The sequence below is a fragment of the Mauremys mutica genome, chromosome 16 (assembly GCF_020497125.1).
Source record: "Mauremys mutica isolate MM-2020 ecotype Southern chromosome 16, ASM2049712v1, whole genome shotgun sequence".
NCBI classification, from domain to species: Eukaryota; Metazoa; Chordata; order Testudines; family Geoemydidae; genus Mauremys; species Mauremys mutica.
Window position 1 is genome coordinate 27,532,323 of NC_059087.1, and position 19,149 is coordinate 27,551,471.

The window sequence follows — 19,149 nt, forward strand, 5'->3', positions numbered from 1 at the left end:
TGAGGGCTGGAGCTGGGGCGTTGGCAGGTAGATTCCATTGCCGCTCCAGCCTGAGCAACCGTGTACCTCCCTCTAGCGGGAGACGATGGGGCTCTCCTGGACCCGTCGCTGGTGCTGGAAGGGCAGAGTGGACAACGAGCCAGAAATAAGAGAAAAAGCATCACTCTGCAGGGCCTGCATGGTCCCTCAGGGTGTTTCCTAATGCTTGGTCCTGCCTGTTCACACTGGGACGCCATCACGTCCCTCAGGGGGCCAGCTCATGATGACCAGGGATCCTAGTTTTCCGTGATAAAAACCCCAAAATTCTCCGATAAAAAAAACATAAAAATCCGTGTTTTTCTGTGATTAAAATGAAACGCTGAACTTTAGTTTTCCTAGCCACAATATATACAGTATCAGCTGAACACAATGTTTTACTGATGTATTTACACTTTTTAAGCAAGTTCGAAGCCTACCAGTGACACCAATCATTATAATAAAATAGAATTGCAATTTGTATTTCTTCCAGATTCCAAATACTTTGTGTCTGTATTCTATATTTTCAGATTTGTTTTTTAAATGCACAAAAAATAAAGTGAAAATTGCTTTTATATTAACATAACTCACTTTCTGAGTTAGTCCTGGACGCTGAAGTGAAATTTGAGATGCATTAACACACGAACCCCTATATGCCATTGAGTAACCTCTATACGCCGGAAACAGTTTATTGGAGTCTGTTTAGCGATGTAAATTTAACGGGCATTCAAAAATCAACCACAAGAGGGGGAGGTTACGCACATTGAATAAATGACACTGGTACTTTCATTAAAATGTAGTTAATGGTTAATATAGGTGTTTATTTTTTCACAAAAGGAAGAAACTCAAGGTTCTCTGTAAAAAGGCAAATTCCGCGTTTTTCTGTGGCAAACGGATTTCTAGGATCCCTGCTGATGACACAAAGTTTGCTCTGGGATTTGGCCTAAACTTCCCCTTTCTCACTTTCATCTCATTTCTATTATAGGCTGAGCCTCTCAGAGAGCCTGTATGCCCCTGCTGTGCCCTCAGCTATGGTACCTGCTGAGTGGTATCCTGCCCCTGTAGGAACCACTCATTCATAGCTCGCTGGTTAACCTCCCCTCACAAATCGCCAGCTTTCTGGTCCTTCCTTGCTTTCTTCTGAGCTTCCTCCAGCCTTCAGGATTGTTCTTGTAACCAAGTGCCAGCGCTGAAGACAAAGTGCCAGGTGCAGTCACCCCGGAGTCTCACACAGCCAACACCCCGCCCCCCATACACACACCACCCACTGTGCAGCCCCAAATCACACAAGCCCTGTCTGCAACTCCCTGCTTGCTGCTCTCTGCTCCCACCCGCGTGTTTCACAGGAGGTTGCGCACATTTCCCCAGAACCAATCCCACTTTGTTACTCCTCTCCATTCTCGACAGTCCCGTTGGGCTCCTCATCTCTCCTCACTGGGGTCTGAACGGTTCCCAGTTTATTCATCCCCTGCAAATGCATGAATGTGCTGGTTACTGCCAGTGCTGACCAAGACCGAATGTGCTGTGAGAATGGAGTTCACACTGATCCCTGCCTCACTCTACTAGTCACCAGCCCCCAGCCTGGGGCATCACAACTCTCGGGCACTAGCACTGCAGCGGCAGGGTGGGCTGCACAGCTGAGTGATGTGCAGCTGAGGTAGGAGACCAGTGAGTGTGTAGAAGGGGGTGCATGGGACTAGGGCCAAGGGGGGCACAGGCAGGGGGGCTGTGGGGAGGGGAAAGGGTGCAGGGGGCTAGGGCTGCGGGGGACGCAGGGAGGAATGTGCAGGGGGCTGAGGAGGGGGGTGCAGCTGGTGCATGGGAGACAGACTCTAGGTGGGGGGCTGGGTGCATGGGGGGCAGTCCCTGGGTGGGGGCTGGCTGCCAGAGAGGGCAGTCCTGGCGGGGGGCGTTCTGCCCTTGACAAGGCTCCCTGTCTCTGCAGAGCAGGCATATGTGCCAGCCCAGCGTTGGGGGTTCCTGGATGCTGGGGGGATAATCCCTGCGGGGTTGGATGAAGGGGGCAGTCCCTGACTGGAGGGGAAGTCCCCAGCTGGGCTCCCAGGCTCCACAGCTGTGCTTTCCAGACGCTCAGCCCAGTGTTGAAACGGAAAGTACCAGGTGGGTTGAATCCTAGTGCTGTCACATAACAAACACGAAACATGCTTTGTTTGTAGCTGTACAGGTAGGAGATATATTGTGTGGATGCAGCCCACATAACACAGAGAGAGCTGCATACACAGACCACAGCGGTAAATAGGGTGAGACCAGCTGCTTCAGAGGAAGGAAATAAAAGACAACAATCCCCGAACACAGGGGGGTGCGGGAGAGAGGCGGAATCCCTTCCTGAGCCCTGCTGGTTGCGGCTGAAACCCTGAAGCATGAGCTTTAGGGACATAACAAGGCGTGCTGAGCCCCGCCCCCCACCATCCCCACCATACCATCCCACTCATACATGTGTCCAGCTCTCGCTTAAACCAAGTACGTTGTTTGCCCCCACAACTCCTATTGTGGCTGTTCCAGATCCTCACCCCTCTGATGGTCAGAAACCTCCTTCTAATTTCCAGCCTCAATTTGTCCCTGGCTGGTTTGTCACCGTTTGTTCTTGTGCCAATACTGACCTTTAGCTTCAATAGCTCTTCTCTCTCCCTGGTGTTTACCCCCCGACGTATTTATAGGGAGCAGCCAGGTCCCTTCTCAACCTTCATTTTGCTAGGCTAAATAAAAGCAAAGCTCCTCCGGTCTCCTCTCGTAACATGGGCCCTCCACCCCCTTCATCATCCTACTAGATCTTCTCTGCTCCGGTTTCAGTTGGAATTCATAGTTCTCAAACACAGAGATGTACAGAGTATTTCAGACGAGGTCTTACCAGTGCTTTGCACAATGGCATTAATACTTCCCTAGCTCTGCTGGAAATGCCTCGCCTGATCATTCCTGGTGAACGTCCCGTTCCCGTAGGTCTGAGTTCCCGGAGTGCTCACTAAAGCTCTGGGGGCATTCAGGGAGCTGGGGGCCACAACACGTGGGCTGGACCCATGGCTCCTTGGCTGATAAAATCCAGTGGGGAGACCCAGGGTTGGCTTTGTTATCTGTTGGGATTGCCAATGCCTTCCCTTAGGTCTGCCTCCAGCCAGGCAATTCAGCATGTAAGGAATCCCATTGAAGTCAATGGGACTGGGTCACCCCATTCTCCTGCCTTTGTACATGGTTTGGTGATTGCTCAATGGGGCCATAGTGAGGCCAAGGTGCCAGCTCCAATTAGCCATTCTGCTAACTGGACCCCCTCCCCAACTACTACACGCTCCTGAAATCACGTGTGAGGAAGATCCTAGATCACAGAATCATAGAACTGGAAGGGACCTCGAGAGCTCATCTGGTCCAGTCCCCTGCACTCATGGCAGGATTAAGTATTATCTAGACCAGGGTCGTCCCTAGAGATTGCGGTGCCCTATGCAGCCCCCCTGCGGGGGGGCTGGCCCCGAGCCTCCGAGGGGGGCCTCCCAGGCCTCTGCAGGGGGTGTCCCAGGCCTCCGAGGGGTGGGGGGGGATGCACCCAAGGGCTTTGGGAGGCAGGAGCAGCCAGTGCAGGAAGGCAGCAGGGGTCGGGCCCGTCCCTGCACTCACAAGGCGGCAGGAGGTGGAGCGACCTGGCCCCAGCCCGCTCCACTCTGCTCCCGGGCTTGCGGGAAGGAGGGGAACCGCCCCCCAACACTCACCGGCGGCGTGGCTGGGAGCCACTTCCCGCTGCCCGGTGAGTGCAGGGAGGGCCCGACCCCTGCTGCAGTGCCCCGGGACACGTAGCTCAGGGGACAGGGTTTGTGGGGGAAGGGGCAGAACAGGGTGGAGCAGGAGTGGATAGAAGTGGGGGTGGGGATGGAGCAGGGGCGGGGGCTGAGGGGAAGGGGTGGGGCAGGGGCCGAGGCAGATTTCCTGGGCCCTGCTGTGCGCAGCCTACGAGGGGCCGGCTCAGCCATCCGGGGGATCGGGCTGGCTGCTGGAGATGGATGCAGCACGCAGTTGCGTAGGGCACCATGAAATCTGGGGGAATTTGGTGCCCCAAATTTCCTGGTGCCCTACACAGCTGCGTAGTTTGCGCATGGGTAGGGACAGCCCTGATCTAGACCATCCCTGACAGGTGTTTGTCCAACCTGCTCTTAAAAATCTCCAATGATGGAGATTCCACAACCTCCTTCGACAATTTATTCCAGTGCTTAACCACCCTGACAGTTAGGAAGTTTTTCCTAATGTCCAACCTAAACCTCCCTTGCTGCAATTTAAGCCCATTGCTTCTTGTCCTAGCCTCAGAGGTTAACAAGAACGATTCTTCTCCCTCCTCCTTGTAACAACCTTTTATGTACTTGAAAACTGTTATCATGTCCCCTCTCAGTCTTCTCTTCTCCAGATTAAACAAGCCCAATTTTTTCAATCTTCTCTCCTAGGTCATGTTTTCTAGACCTTTAATCATTTTTGTTGCTCTTCTCTGGACTTTCTCCAATTTGTCCACATCTTTCCTGAAATGTGGCACCCAGAACTGGACACAATACTCCAGTTGAGGCCTAATCAGCAGAGTAGAGCGGAAGAATGACTTCTCCTGTCTTGCTCACAACACTCCTGCTAATACATCACAGAATTATGTTTGCATTTTTTGCAACAGGGTTACACTGTTGACTCTCATTTAGCTTGTGGTCCGCTATGATCCCCAGATCCCTTTCCGCAGTACTCCTTCCTCAGCAGTCATTTCCCATTTTGTATGTGTGCAACTGATTGGTCCTTCCTAAATGAAGTACTTTGCATTTGGCCTTATTGAACTTCATCCTATTTACTTCAGAGCATTTCTCCAGTTTGTCCAGACCATTTTGAATTTTAATCTTATCCTCCAAAGCACTTGCAACCCCTCCCAGCTTGGTATTGTCTGCAAACTTTATACGTGTACTCTCTATGCCATTATCTAAATCATTGATGAAAACACTGAACAGAACCGGACCCAGAATTGATCCCTGTGGGACCCCACTCATTATGCCCTTCCAGCATGACTGTGAACCACTGATAACTACTCTCTGGGAACGGTTTTCCAACTAGTTTTGCACCCACCTTATAGTAGCTCCATCTAGGTTGCATTTCCCTAGTTCAGTGGTTACCAACCGATTGATTGCAATCGACTGGTCGATCCTAGAGCATCTCCCAGTCAATCGTGATCTCCAGAGGCGCAGTGTGACTGCCGCTAAGGCAGATTCCCTGCCTACCCCAGCCCCACGCCACTCCTGGAAGGGGCCAATGCACCCCTGTGGCCCTGGGGGCAGGGGGACAGGGTCTCCCTCCGTGTGCTCCCTCCCTCCCTCCCTCCTGCTTGAAAGCACTGCCTCCGCAGCTCCCATTGGCCGGGAGAGCTGCAGGGGCGGCGCTTGCAGAGAGGGGCCGGAGCCATGTGCCCTCCACCCCGTCCCCAGGGGCTACAGCAGTGTGTTGGCCCCTTTCAGAAGTGGTGTGGGGCCAGGGTAGGCAGGGAGCCTGCCTTAGCCTTGCTGTGCCCACCACTGACCGGGAGCCGCCAGAACTGCGTGCTGCTCGGCGGGAGGCTGCACTCCAACCCCCAGCCCTGACCCCCCTCCCAGAGCCAGCACCCTGTGCCCCCTCCTGCACCCCTACCTGCTGCCCTAGGCTCAGCCCAGAGCCCCCTCCCACACTGCAAACCTCTCAGCCCCAGCCCAGAGCCTGCACCCCTCCCAAACGTCAACCCCCTGCCCCAGCCCGTGAAAGTGAGTGAGGTTGGGGGAGAATGAGCGATGGAGAAAGAGGGGGATGGAGTGAGTGGGGCGGGGCTTTGGGGGAAGGGGCAGGGCCTCAGGGTAGGGGTGGGGCAGATCTTGGGATGCCCTTAGATTCAAAAAGTGATCTTGGGCATAAAAAGGTTGGAGACCACTGCCCTAGGCTGTTTATGAGAAGGTCATGTGAGACAGTATCAAAAGCTTTACTAAAGTCAAGATATACGTCTACCGCTTCCCCCCATCCACAAGGCTTGTGACCCTGTCAAAGAAAGCTATCAGGTTGGCTTGACACAATTTGTTCTTGACAAATCCATGCTGACTGTTACTTCTCACCTTATTTTTCTTCTAGATGTTTGCAAATTGATTGCTTAATTATTTGCTCCCTTATCTTTCCAGGTTACAGAATTTAAGCTGACTGGTCTGTAATTCCCCAGGAATGACAGGTTGCCTTTAGGTGTCAACAGCAATATATGGGGCCCTCAGATTCCCTGGAGCCCATCCCTCCAGCTTTTAGGACTGGGTAAGCAGGGATGGCTGGTCTCATCGGTAGGTGGCTTTCTCCTGGTGGTGGACCAAGACGAGTAACTGTGGATCTGACAGCATCCACAGACAGTGCTGACTGAGGTCCTGTCCTATGGAGAGCCTCAGATGGTGCCCGTCACCACGGTGCCCTGGCTGCTGGTGTCATGCCTGTGCAGCTCAGCTTCTATGGTCAGAATTGTGCCTAGGTGCCTCTGTTCCATTCTCACAGGAGGAGCAGCCCAAAGGTGGTGGCTCATCTCACCTGAGGGCTCTGCCCTGGCACCTGCTCCTCTCTGCAGCACACCTGTTGCCTCAGGGTGGGGGGTTTGAAGTGCCAGGAGTTGGAGACAGACTCTCAGCTCTATACCTCTCGCCTCGGGTGGGGCAGGTTCCCAGCTTCTCCTGTTGCAGGTCCAGACTGGGGCTCAGATGCGAGCAGCTGTCTGAAGCTCTGTGCAGACGCAGCTGAGGAAGTAAGCCACGGAAAGAGCAGAGATGGCAGCTGCCACCGTGTTTTGGAGATTTGCCACCTCACATTTGCAGCTGGCCCTCTGGCAGTGCCTGAGTGGCTAGACAGCTGGGGTGGCCCCGAGTGCAAGGAGAGATGGCCTTTCCAGGCTCCTTTGTCTCTTGCAGCCTGAATCAGCGTAGAGCACTCTACATGAGCTGTGGCCAGGCATGGGATGCAATCACCTGCTCATTAGCAGCGCTGCACTAGGGCTGCTGCCTGTCCAGGTTCTCCCTGGATCATCCCTTTTTTGACGTAGCTGTCCCGAGAAATCGGTCAGGGTGCTCAGGACATGCTGCCGGCTGTCCAGTTCTATGAGTTCAGGATCATCCCGGATGTCCTGGGGTTTGTATCTCAGGTGGCTGGCTACCTGACGTGTTACCTCTCTGCTGCACAGGCTGCCTCTGCTTCTGGTGAAAGTGAAGACATTAGCTTGGAGCCATAAATCCTTCATGGTTTGGGCCCTAGCCTGGCAGAACCTGAATCTATGGCCCTTCCTGCCACGTTAGCAGCTTCTCTTCAGGGGTGGGCTGAGGGGCCAGCACTTTAGCAGAGGAGGTGACATGCAGAGAGGATGGGGATCCCCTGTCTGCTGTGCAGATCTGTGTGTGTGAGAACTTATTCCGGTGTCTAGAGAGCAACAGGTGCGGTGGGTAGCAAACAACAAGCCAATCAATGAGGAATGAGCTCTGAGCTGCCCCCAGTGCACTCTACGCTGGGTCCGCTGTCCCCTCCAGACATGTGCTCTGCACTGGGTCTGTCCATTGCCAATGTGCTCTGCACAGGCTGCCTTCCTCTGTGAAGTTTGCCAGTGTCTAAGGCAGGGGTGGGCAAACACATCTGGCCCTTCAGACGTTTTAATCCGGCCTTTGAGCGGGATCCGGGCCTTGCCCCACTCCATGAGTGCCATGGCTCCCGGAAGCAGCGGCACGTCCCCCCTCCGTCTCCTATGCGTAGGGGCAGCCAGGGGGCTCCACACACTGCCCCCGCCCCAAGCACCACCCCTGCAGCTCCCATTGGCCGGAAACCACGACCAGTGGGAGCTGCAGGGGCGGTGCCTGTACATGGGACAGTGCGCAGAGCTGCCTGGCTGCACCTCCATGTAGGAGTCGAAGGGGGGACATGCCACTGCTTCTGGGAGCTGCTTGAGGTAAGCGCTGCCAGACCCTGAACCCCTGACCCCTTCCTGCACCCCAACCCCCTCCCCCAGCCCTGATCCCCCTCCCACCCTTCGAACCCCTCGGTCCCACCCTCCTGCACCCCAGAGCTGAACTCCTCATTTCTGGCCCCACCCCAGAGCCTGCACCCCAACTCCCAATTTTGTGAGCATTCCTGGCCTGCCATACAATTTCCATCCCCAGACGTGGCTCTCAGGCCAAAAAGTTTGCCCACCCCTGGTCTAAGGGTTCCCGCTTCTCTGTGCCTGGATGAGCTCCCAGATGCTCATGACCTCATTCACGGGATGCACAGGATGCGCTTGAGGGATTCACCATCCGGCTCTGCCCCCGCTTGCTTTCCCCACCATAAACCCCAGCCCTCTCTCAGCGCCACGTCCGTTGGCCATAGCCCCTTCAGCAATGATAAAGCACAAAGACTCTCAAGGGCCCGTTGTCTCCACCAGGCAGAGCGTAGCTGGCACGTTCCAGCCGGCTGCCAGCAGCTGCTGCGCTGTCAGGCCTCAAAGGGACCCAGCTGGGCTAGCCTGGCCTTAGCACATTTCATGCACATTTCAAGCTTCCCCCGGCCCAGCTCCGTGCCCACGTGGCACCGTGTGCCAGGCACAACACAGGGATTAGCACAGAGTCAGCGCAGGCGTCACATCCACGCAGAGGAGCCGGGTCAGGGACTGGATGCCAGCGGTGGGAAGTAGTGCTGCTCTCTGTTCGTAGAGATGAGGCAGGTAGCATTACCTATGATTAAACTTGCCTGACATTTCTGTTATAAGACCCTATTTTCAGTTGCTTATAACGGTGCCAAACGTTAACCGTTTGGGCTGACATTTTTGATGCTGGGCGCCTGCCTCAGGCTGAATTGTTTTGGAAAATTTCAGCCTGAGTGGTTCAGCCATTTCCAAGAAGGAGGCTAGTGAAAAATCCCTTGTTTTGCTCATGTGAAATCGTAGTGAGAAAAAATTCTTTGAGAAGCTCTCACCCCCCACGGTTTGGAGCAGGGATTTGAAATCTGCAAGGGGGTGGCAAGCACCAGACCTGGGGGCGGGGGGGGGGGAAGGGAAGTAGATTTGAACAAGGAGCCCAGGGAGGGAGACAGAAAGGATGGGGAAGTGGGGTGTGCGGGTTACTGGAGGGGGGAAAGAAGAGAAACAGATTAGATAGAGAGGGGAAAGGTGGGAGTTAGGACGGGCTGGGCAAGGAGCTGTCAGTGTTGGGGGAGGACTAGGAATAGCTGGGCAAGGGGACTGATGGGCTGAAATGCCTGAGGATTGGACACTGGGACTACCTAGGTGAGGAGAATGGAACCGGGGTGCTCACTAGTCTAAACTCCTCTCCAGAGCCTGGAAAGGAATCCAAGGTTCAAAAACTCACCATTCCTCTGATGTCAACAAACATCCGTGAAGCTCATTAGCAAAGTGTCTCATCTCCCCCTAGTGCTGGTCCACACAGAGGATGACAACCTACTACTGCTATCAGTTACTCCATTCGCTTACGTGGCAGAGGTCTGTGTGGTGGATTTAAAGGTTTCTACGCTGCTGATGACCCGTGTGGGTGTCAAGAGGAGATCACATGATGGAATCTGTTCAGTTTGCTTTTTTTTTTAACAAACTAGGAAATGCCACAGAACTGTTAACAGAACACTGGTAAGATTGCAAAGTCAAGAAATGCCAGAACTAAGGTTGCTTGTGCATATGAAGGGCTGTGCAGTGAAGGAGGCTGCTGTGTGTAGGACCCCTGCTCCATTTGTTGGAAGGTGCCTTGTGCCCCAGGCAGGGGGTTACAGGAAGAGAAAGGATGGGCTCATGCATCACAACACCTAATTTTTATGCACCTAGAAAATCACAGGACCACCACTGAGAGTCACAAAGCCTGAATTCAGTCCCTAGGCTCCTATACAATGAATGGGGAGATGTAGGCAACCTCAGACTGCGAGTCACAAAAGCCAGCAGGAGAGGCAGAGAGCCGCCTAAACTAGCCAATGGGCGGGGTGTGTGCTAAGCCCTGCCCTCCAGAGACTGGCGCCTAAGTCTGGGCTGCGGCGAGGTGCCTCCCACTGGTAGCAATCACAGCCAGGCCCCCTCTCCTGGAGGCAGGTGCCGAAGGCGTTCCTGGGGAGAACAAGTTACTTCACATGGAAGGGCCAGAGGAGGAGTGGTGCCCAATGGTTACAGCGCTTACCAGGGACTCCCCCCTCTTTCTGAGGGGAGAAAGGTCTCTCAGCTCTTACCACTGGGCCACGGGATAGGCTGATGTGGGGCTGCCCCCACCCCCATCTCTCCTGTTGAAACGGTTTCACTCTGGATAAATATGTAAACATTCACCAGGCCAGAGAGCGAATGACTCTGCAGCCTGTTGGTTATGGCACCACCTGGGAGGTGGGAGACCCTGGGTCTAATCCCCCTTCTCCAAGGACTCTTTAATTATTTATATACGATGGAACTGTTTCAACAGGCGAGACTGAGGGACCCCTGCAGTAATCCTGGTATCACCCTTTACATAAGTCTCTGCTTTTCAGTTCCAGGGGGATGGTGATGGTGGAACAGTGTCCAGCTGTTCTTCAGCTCACTTCCCTTCTTGTAATTACTGGTATTTCTTTAACGTTACTGTCAGCAATAAATGCAGGTTTACTCCTCACTGACGTCACCGGGTGCCCTGCAGAGAAATTCCCACATGCTGTTCGGGAAAGTTACCACAAAGTTTTCTACCCTGAGCAAAGTGAAGCCAAGTTCCTTTCTGAAGTTAGTCTGTAAGCCAGGGGCAATGAGTAACTTCTGACCAAAGTTATATTTAACCCATCTGCAGGGGTTTAAACTGCTGACAAAGCCTTCTGGATGGGATGGCTCTTCTGGAGTCAGGGTGTTCATTCAGCTACCAGAGTCCTCCACGTGACACAAGCACACAGAACATCAGCTCGGCCTGACTGGAAACAAAGGACTAAGATGCTCTTATAATTAGAAGGGCCTACACTCCAGGGGGGAACATCAAAGAAAACCCAGCCCATGAGGGTCAGATCCCAGGTGAGTCTGCAGAACAGCACCAAGAAAACTAGCTCTTGCCTCATAAAGAGAGCAGACGGTGTGGAAGGGTCAGCACAGAACTCCACCCAGCACGATACCCCCCTGAAAGGTGAAAAAGGACCCGGTTGTCTCTGTGCACAAGAAGTGAAGGGGAAAGTCTGGCTAAGCTGCTTTCACCCCATCACACTAACGTGAGTGTAGCCTGGACCTGTACAGCTAGGAGGCACTTTTGTTCTTTGTGGCTTTATGACACAAACCAAGTCTCTGCAGCGTGTGCACACAAACCTTGCACTGGCGCCCCCTGGCTTGTGCACGCTGTGTCCCATGCCTCCCTAACCAGCCTGCGCCTGTCTGAGTATGCTGGAGAGGTTCTAGGGAAATGGGGCCCCCACAATGCGACTACACCAGGAGGAGCACATCTGACTGAGCCCAACGCTCTTCCCTACAAGGCTCTGGCAGCGTCACCAACTCTTATGTGAACAGGATCGGCACCATAGCTGGTGTTTTGCTTAAAGCCCCAGCTTCTGGAGTCAGGTGATTATGGGAGACTCTCAGTTTCCACTTACAGAAAGCACATTTCTAGTTTTTGGGGATCAGGAAGAAAGCTAGAAAATGTGAATCCTCCAGGCTTAAGACCAGAAGGCAAATAAACAAACCAAAAACATGTTTTAAAATCGCCTGATTTTTAAGCCAATCTCATGATTTTGGGGCCTGAACCCTTGGGGTGGGTGACACTGCAGGGGGCATTGGCACTTAAACACCACTGCTTTCCCCTTTCCTCCACTTAAAAAAGCAGCAGCAGCAAAAGGCTGGACAGCACTGCTGAGTCAGCGAACATCTGCGCACCCCGCAAAGCCCTCCCTGCCAGGTGCCATGCGTCAGACATGACTCTGGCCTTGACCTTCCGCAGCCAGGGTTGGAACCACATGGTGCAATCTGTAAAAGGGATGCTCCAGTGCCCCCGGCTGGACTCAGCCGGCCAATCACAGAGCTGCTTTCCAGCTCCCTAAGGAAGCCATCAACGCCCTTCTTGGAAGCGTAAGCCCAGCTCTACCCCACTGCTAGCACGGTTTCCACGGGACACATGGGAATGCAGGCCCCAGCAGGACATCTGGGAAGCCATGAGTGTCTGAGCCCCAGCCCCAAAACCGGACCACACGCCTCAAACGTCAAGAGAATCAGAACTGCGAAGCTGCAGCATAGGTGTGCATGCATGTGTGCCCACTGATCTGTGCCCGGCCATCAGCAACTTCCCACCAGCCCCTATCCCCCACTTCAGGGAGGAGACGATGGCCCACACTCCTCTACTGGGGTTGGAGGCAGTACTGCAGCTTTTGCCCCTGATCTCTGGCAGCTGCCGTGATGACAAGGAGAGATTATTTCTATCCTGGCTGCTATGTCTCAGTTTAGTAGTAAATCTCCCCATCTGACTGATAAGACCCTTTAAGGGAGACCTACACAACTCAGTTTAATAAGGGCCAACAAGAAGCACTTAGCACTGGCGACCTGGCTGCCCAGAGTTAATCACCGCGGTGTGGTTTTGAGGAAGCAAAGCAGAGCGGCGAGGCAGACAGCGATTAGTCAGACAGCAAATTTCCCTCAAGTTAGCGGTTCCATCAATCACTGAAGGGGAGTCTGGAAAACGAAGAGTTGAAACAAACAAGTGATTTCACTACAGGTGCTGCTGGAGATGCAGTGAGCTGGGTAAGCAAGACAAATGGTCACAACGCTCATCGGTGCAGTACGCAAGGCCCTGGGCTTACACATGAGAATGATCATTTGCTGTGAAAAACAAAACCTCTAGGAAAAGCGTGAAAATCTAACCAGGCCCCGGTTTTTTGCTCACTGGGCAGACAGCAGCCTGAGCGATAGAGTTGCACTGCGTGACAGGACTCACTCGAAGGGGGGAGCACAAGACCCGCAACTCATTCATGCAGCTAGATTGAATGGAAAGCACTTCCTGGGCCAGTTTTGGCAGGGAAGGAAAGAACCTTCCCAGGACTCTTTTGGTTTCTCAGTTTGTGGTTTCTCCCTTTTGCCCCCTTTTCCAGTAGGAAAATGGAAAAAAAGGAAGAGCGGAGGGGAAAAAAGGGAGAGACAGTATGTGCACAATGGTGGTGGGGGAGTCCGGGGGGTAAACAAAACCTCTCAAATAAATAATTTTCTGATTACTTTTTCTGGTATCAAATTTCAAATAAGTAAAAACAACCCCCCCCCTTTCAAAAAAATTGAAAAAAAAATTACCTCCAACTTTTTGAATTTTAGGTTCCACCTGGGTTCGACTTGCTCCAATCTAAAGCAAAATCAGAACGGGCTTTGCTGGCATAGATTCATGCACACATTGTGATCATCTAGTCTGACCTCCTGTATCATACAGGCCAGAGAACGTCCCCACAATAATGTCTAGAGCAGATCTTTTAGAAAAACATCCAGTCTTGATTTAAAAATGGTCAGTAATGGAGAGTCCACCACGACCTTGGTAAATTGTTCCAATGGGTAATTACTCTGTTAAAATATGTGCCTTATTTCCAGTCTGAATTGATCTAGCTTCAATTTCCAGCCACTGGGTCACGTTAAACCTTTCTCTGCTAGACTGAAGAGCCCATTATTAAATATTTGTTCCCCATGTAGGTACTTCTAGACTGTGGTCAAGTCACCCCTTCACCTTCTCTTTGTTATGCTAAATAGATTGAGCTCCTTGAGTCTCTCACTAGAAGGCAGGTTTTCTAATTGTTTGATCATTCCCCAGACCAAAGAGGGGAAGAACATCTTCACACACAGACTTGCCAACCGACTGAGGTGGGTTGTAAATGACTTTCAAAGGGGGCAGGTGACAGAAGGTCACAGGTAAGCATAAAAACTAAATCTAAGAGAGAGCTAAATGTTGGGGCAGTGGGGAGGGGACATGGAAATTTACAAGAGGCTCATAGGAACATCAAGAGGGAAATCAGGGAGGGAATCCGCTCAACATCATAGATTTCTGCTATACAAAAATGCAAGTAGTATGGGGGAAAACCGGAAGAACTAGACGTATGGGTACATAAGCTAATTATGACATAACTGGTGTCACAAAGACTTAGTGGGATAAATCTCGTGATTAGGATATTGGTATAGGGGGGTATAACTTCCTCAAGGAGGACAGGCAAAGAAAAAGGGAGATGGTACTGCATTATATGTCAAGAATATATACATGTCTTCTGAGGTCCAGAAGGAGAAGGGAGGAAGACCAGTTGAAAGTCTCTGGGTAAAGCTAAAAGCAGGGGAAAATTGGGGTGATGTCATGGGAGGGGTCTACTCTAGACCCCGAAATCTGGAAGAGGAGGTGGATGAGGCATTTCTAGAACAAATAACAATATCCAAAACACAAGAACCTGGTAGTAATGGTGGACTTTAACTACCGAGACATCCATTGGAAAAGTAACATGGCAAAGCACAACATTTCCAGTAAGTGCTTGGAATGCATGGGGGACAATTTTTTGACCCAGAAAGTGGAGGAAGTAACGAGGGGGACAGCCACTTTACACCTGACTCTGACCAACAGGGAGGAATTGGTTGCAAACGTGAAGGTGATTCTAAGGAAAGGAAGGATTGAGAGCAGCAGAATAAGAACAATGGACTTCAAAAAAGCCAATTAAAGTAAGAGAACTGGTAGGGAAGGTCCAATGGGAAGAGAATCTATGGGATAAAGAAGTTCAGGAGAGCTGGCAGTTTCTCAAGGAGACAATACTAAAGGCACAACTGCAAATTATCCCAATACAAAGGAAAGATAGGAAGAACAGTAAGAGGCTAATGTGGCTCCATCAGGAGTTCTTTAATGACCTAAAAATCAAAAAGGAATCCTACAAAAATTGGAAACATGGATGAATTGCAAAGGAGGAAGACAACAGCACAAGCATGTAGGGACAAAATCAGAAAGACAAAGAGACAAAATGAGTTACACCTGCAAAGGACATAAAAGGTAAGAAGAAGAGGTTCTTTAAATACATTAGGAGCAAGAGCAAGACAAAAGGAAAGTGTAGGTCCTCTACTTAGCAGGGAAGGAGAGCTATTAACGAATGACATGAAGACAGCTCAGGTGCCCCAGCCCCTGTTTTAGTTAGGGGTATATAGTACAGGTCACGGGCAGGTCACAGGCTGTGAATTGTTGTTTACTGCCCGTGACCTGTCCATGACTTTTACTAAAAATACTCGTGACTAAACCGTAGCCTTAACCATGATCCTCAAATCTTTCAGAGTCACTGTTTCCAGGGATAGAGTCCCCCATCCTGTAAGTAACGGCTCTGAAGACTGTTATCAGGTCTGTCCTCAGTCTTCTTTTCTCCAGACTAAACATGCCCAGTTGCTGTAAACTTTCCTCATAGGTCAGGTTTTCTAAATCTTTTATCCTATAATTTTTGTTCCTAGGTGTATATATTTATATTTAGTTGTACTAAGACACATATTGTTTGCTTGTGCCCACTTTACCAAGTGATCCCAACCGTCACTGACCAGTCCTCTTCAATATTTACCACTCCACTAATTTTTGTGTCATTTGCATCACAACTAAACCCGTCTTCCCATCAGAACGGGGAATATGGCGGCTTTTCTCCCTCCCTGTTATGTGTAGCAATTCATACTCCTCCCAACACTATCTGCTCTCATACAGGAAGAGGGAACGCTCTTAGGGTTCAAGATAAGCCTCTCCAAGACAGAGATCTTACCAATTAATTGAAAGAGAAACCTGAATTTCCAGTAATCTTCAGGCTTGGTAAACCACAAGAGGTAATAATTTCAGCCTGTGGATGAAGCCTCCCCTAGGATCCTTGGCTAGAGCACTTACTACCTACCATTCAAACATGCAGTAAATCACTATTAGCAAAGATTGGTGACCATGAATTATTGCCAAGGCTGTTATATCCACCACAAGGGCTGACAATGGAAATATAACAAAGGGAAGGAGAGGAGGTGCAGGATCAATCATCCTTAGCTGGAACCGCTCTGTGCACTGAAAAAACAACCAGCACTCTCCTAAAGCACATTGTGGAAGTTCACACCTGCTTCTGCAATCACCGTCAGCCTCCCGGCTGCTTAACTAGACAAGAAAATTTTCCAGTCACTCTTGGTTGAACTCTCAGGAAGAGCATGTCTCTATATTCTCAGCCAGTTACCACCAGAAGGACTTTGAGAAAAACCACAGTGGACATTTTCCACAGCAAGGGGCTCTACAGAGAGGCTTCCCTAAGCGATTCAAGGTGCTTTGGGTGGGACCAGGCAGACTCATGACACCACTGTCATGTCAGCAGAAATCTGGCTCGATCTAATTACAAACCAAGCACAACCAGCGGATTCTGGGCTTTTTGTGTTTTCCTCACAGCACGGCAGGTTTTCCGTGTTGAACGAGTTGTGCCTGTTTATGTTTGAGGGATGAATGCGCGTGTGACATGAACAACACAGGATGTGTTTTCTGTTCCATTTCAAAACCCTTCTGAGAGTTCTGCTTGTTTATTTGCTTTGCCGCTGAGTTGCTCAGTGGGTTTGTGTTGCTGGGTTTGTGTTTGGCTGGTTTTTGATTGGTGAAAAACACAAAAAGCCCCACCTTCCCTGGACTGGGTGGAACACTCTTACAGGAGTGGGTGGGTGAGTTTCTGTGGCCTGCATTGTGCAGGAGGTCAGACTAGATGATCATAATGGTCCCTTCTGACTTTAAAGTCTAAAAGCGGCACTGGTGTACTTGGGGCTTTTTCCGAGTCATACATTTACAAGGTGTATGAAGGACGATAACGAATGTGCAACAATACTGAGTTGTCTCTGGAATGGTGGCAGGTGACAGAGGTTTGGAATGTAAGCTATTGCTTTACTTGCAATTACTCTCTTGTATTAAGAATTGCGTTCAGTTTGTCCCTCTGCTTTGAGATCTCCCAGTGAAAACGAGCATAACAACAAACAGAAAATATCACACAAAATCCAGGTATATTCTTCAGCAAATTCTGCTTGAGTGTCTAGATGAACACCGGGCAGCCTGGAAGGGGCGGTTTGTGAAAATGAAAAAGTATAGTGCTTGGTCTGCCACTGAAAATAGGAAACAGGCCCAGGATAATTTCATTGATGGGGTTCAAGCAGATGGAAGCCAGGAATGAAGAAATAAGAATAACTTTGCACTGATACATTGAGTGTTCATTTGATCTGAGACATACAGAGCCCCTCTCACCTCTAGTACAAAAACGAACAGCTAGTACAAAAACGAACAGCAATCAATTAGCTCCCCCTGGAGGGAGTTGTGCTTCCAATCAAAAGGCACCGTCCTCCTTCAGCAGGCTCCAAAGAGATTATTTAGGGGACACTGTCAGTGCTTCCTAAGGCTGAGCCCCGGCACCTCTAGACTTGGCAGTTCATAGACCCAGCACCTCTGGGTTTGCCATGTCAGTCACGAAAGTAAATTGCTTGAGCCCTGGCACATCTTTCATTACAAATTAAGCACCGGTCAGTGTCATACTCCTCTGGGCTCTCCCCCGCAGCCTCCTCTCCTGGGGATGTCAGAGACAGCCCCACCCATGTGCCCAAATCCAGGTGTGTTTATCCAGACCTGTCTGCAATGGCTGGAGCACCCAGCACGCCCAGCCGCACAGAGCGTGAGACACGAGAGTTACTTACTAGGTGCCGTGAGAGCCTGCCCGGCAGAGGCATCTGCCCGTCTCAAAGTGACACTCCCCGTTGAAGCAGTCGCTGCACACAAAGGCGCAATTCTCGCCGTATGTCCCGTTGCGACACTTGGTTTCACACCTAGGAAAGGGCCAAGAGGAGCAGGTCACAGGGCGGGCACCAGAGAGAGCACGCCTGGGAGCTGGCATAGCCACGCTGGCAGGGTCAGGCACCCTGGTGCAGCTGCTGGACTCTCCAGACAAACACACTGGAGTGCTGCAAAGCCACTGCCCTTGTGTGGTCCCTCCCTGTCCCGAGTACAGGGGCTGTGGGGACGGAGTCACCAGGAGCCTTTAGCCGGTAGAAGGACTGAGCTTAGCTGTGGGGAGCTGCCAGGCCATTTTCCACCTCAGCCAGTTGACCCTTGGCTCCATGCAGGGAGTGCCGGGCTCGGGGTCACGTATTGCTCACAATGTTTGTGAGGTATGCGGGCAGCCAAAGGAAAGGTTCTGCTGCCTCTCTCCACGCGCTGGGCTCTTTCTAGGCCTCCTGGGAAAGCAGCAGCGTACGTCAACCCCAGCTCACAGCGCTGCCCGTGCGACGCATTAGCCGGGATTCAAAGCACGAGGCCACCGCAAACGCTCTGAGAGCTCCACATTGTGAATGCAGGTGCCATGATCGCTGGTGGGACCCGTGGCCATTGGGGGAGGCAGCTTTAGTGCTGGCCTGGCACTCTTGCTACGGGATTACAGCCTGTCTGGTAGGTGAAGCTGTGATTGCAGCAGAGAGGCACCCCCCGAGACCACACAGCACAGACAGGAATCGGCAGAGCCTTGAACACCATCCTGGGACACACTCCTTCTCTTCACCTCCCTAACCATGCTCTGCCTGAGATACCTTTCCCCACCATTCCCTGCCCACACTGTGCTCTGAGACCGGCCCCCAGGGACGTCCCCCCAGCCACGGCCCACACTATGCCCCAGGACGTCCCCACGGGTCACTGCCCATGCTCCGCTCTGAGACTGGAGCCCAGGCCCAGCCATAAATTCCTCCGCAGAGAACGCAGAGCAGGAGCTGCTTGGATGGCACTTTCTGCCAGGATTAGAGGTGGGACAGGATATCCTGCCAACCTGATGAGACAGTGACCCATCCGGTTAGACAACAGCCCAGCGAAACACAACTTGTCTTCCTGCTAACCATCCTCCCATTTGCTGGGCTTACAAACCCCCAGTGAATTCCAGAGCTGACTACATGGAGTGGAAAGAAAGGGTCCGTATGAGCATCCCCACGGAGCTGCCCGCACAGGCCACCTGCTCCAGCGTAGCAGCAAGCACTGGGCACATTTCAGCAGGCTGGGACAGGGAATGACTTGGCGGAGCTGGGGTCCCTGGGGTGAGCAGTGCCCTGGAGCAGCGAGGGCCACCAGAGCTGGGAAGAGCTCACCATAGCCTCTGCCACAGCTGTGTCCTCTGCCGGCAGCTTCTGGGCATCGAGGAGGGGGCTGCCATTCTCTCTCTTGGCCCATCAGAGGC

At 51.9% G+C, this 19,149-nt stretch overlaps 1 protein-coding gene and 1 long non-coding RNA gene across 3 annotated transcripts in view; one reads left to right on the top strand and one right to left on the bottom strand.

Moving 5' to 3' along the window:
- Positions 1 to 19,149, bottom strand: part of SCARF2 (scavenger receptor class F member 2) — a 98,034-nt gene that overhangs the window by 51,893 nt on the left and 26,992 nt on the right. For both annotated transcript variants that reach the window (XM_044990318.1, XM_044990317.1), the window contains exon 6: positions 17,630 to 17,758. In XM_044990318.1, the coding sequence (XP_044846253.1) occupies positions 17,630 to 17,758 (129 nt within the window). The remainder of the gene's footprint in view (positions 1 to 17,629; positions 17,759 to 19,149) is intronic.
- LOC123351110 lies at positions 1,554 to 11,739 on the top strand. The gene is made up of 4 exons (XR_006573924.1): positions 1,554 to 1,672; positions 6,177 to 6,300; positions 9,417 to 9,625; positions 10,785 to 11,739. It is a non-coding gene; the product is annotated as an uncharacterized LOC123351110 (long non-coding RNA).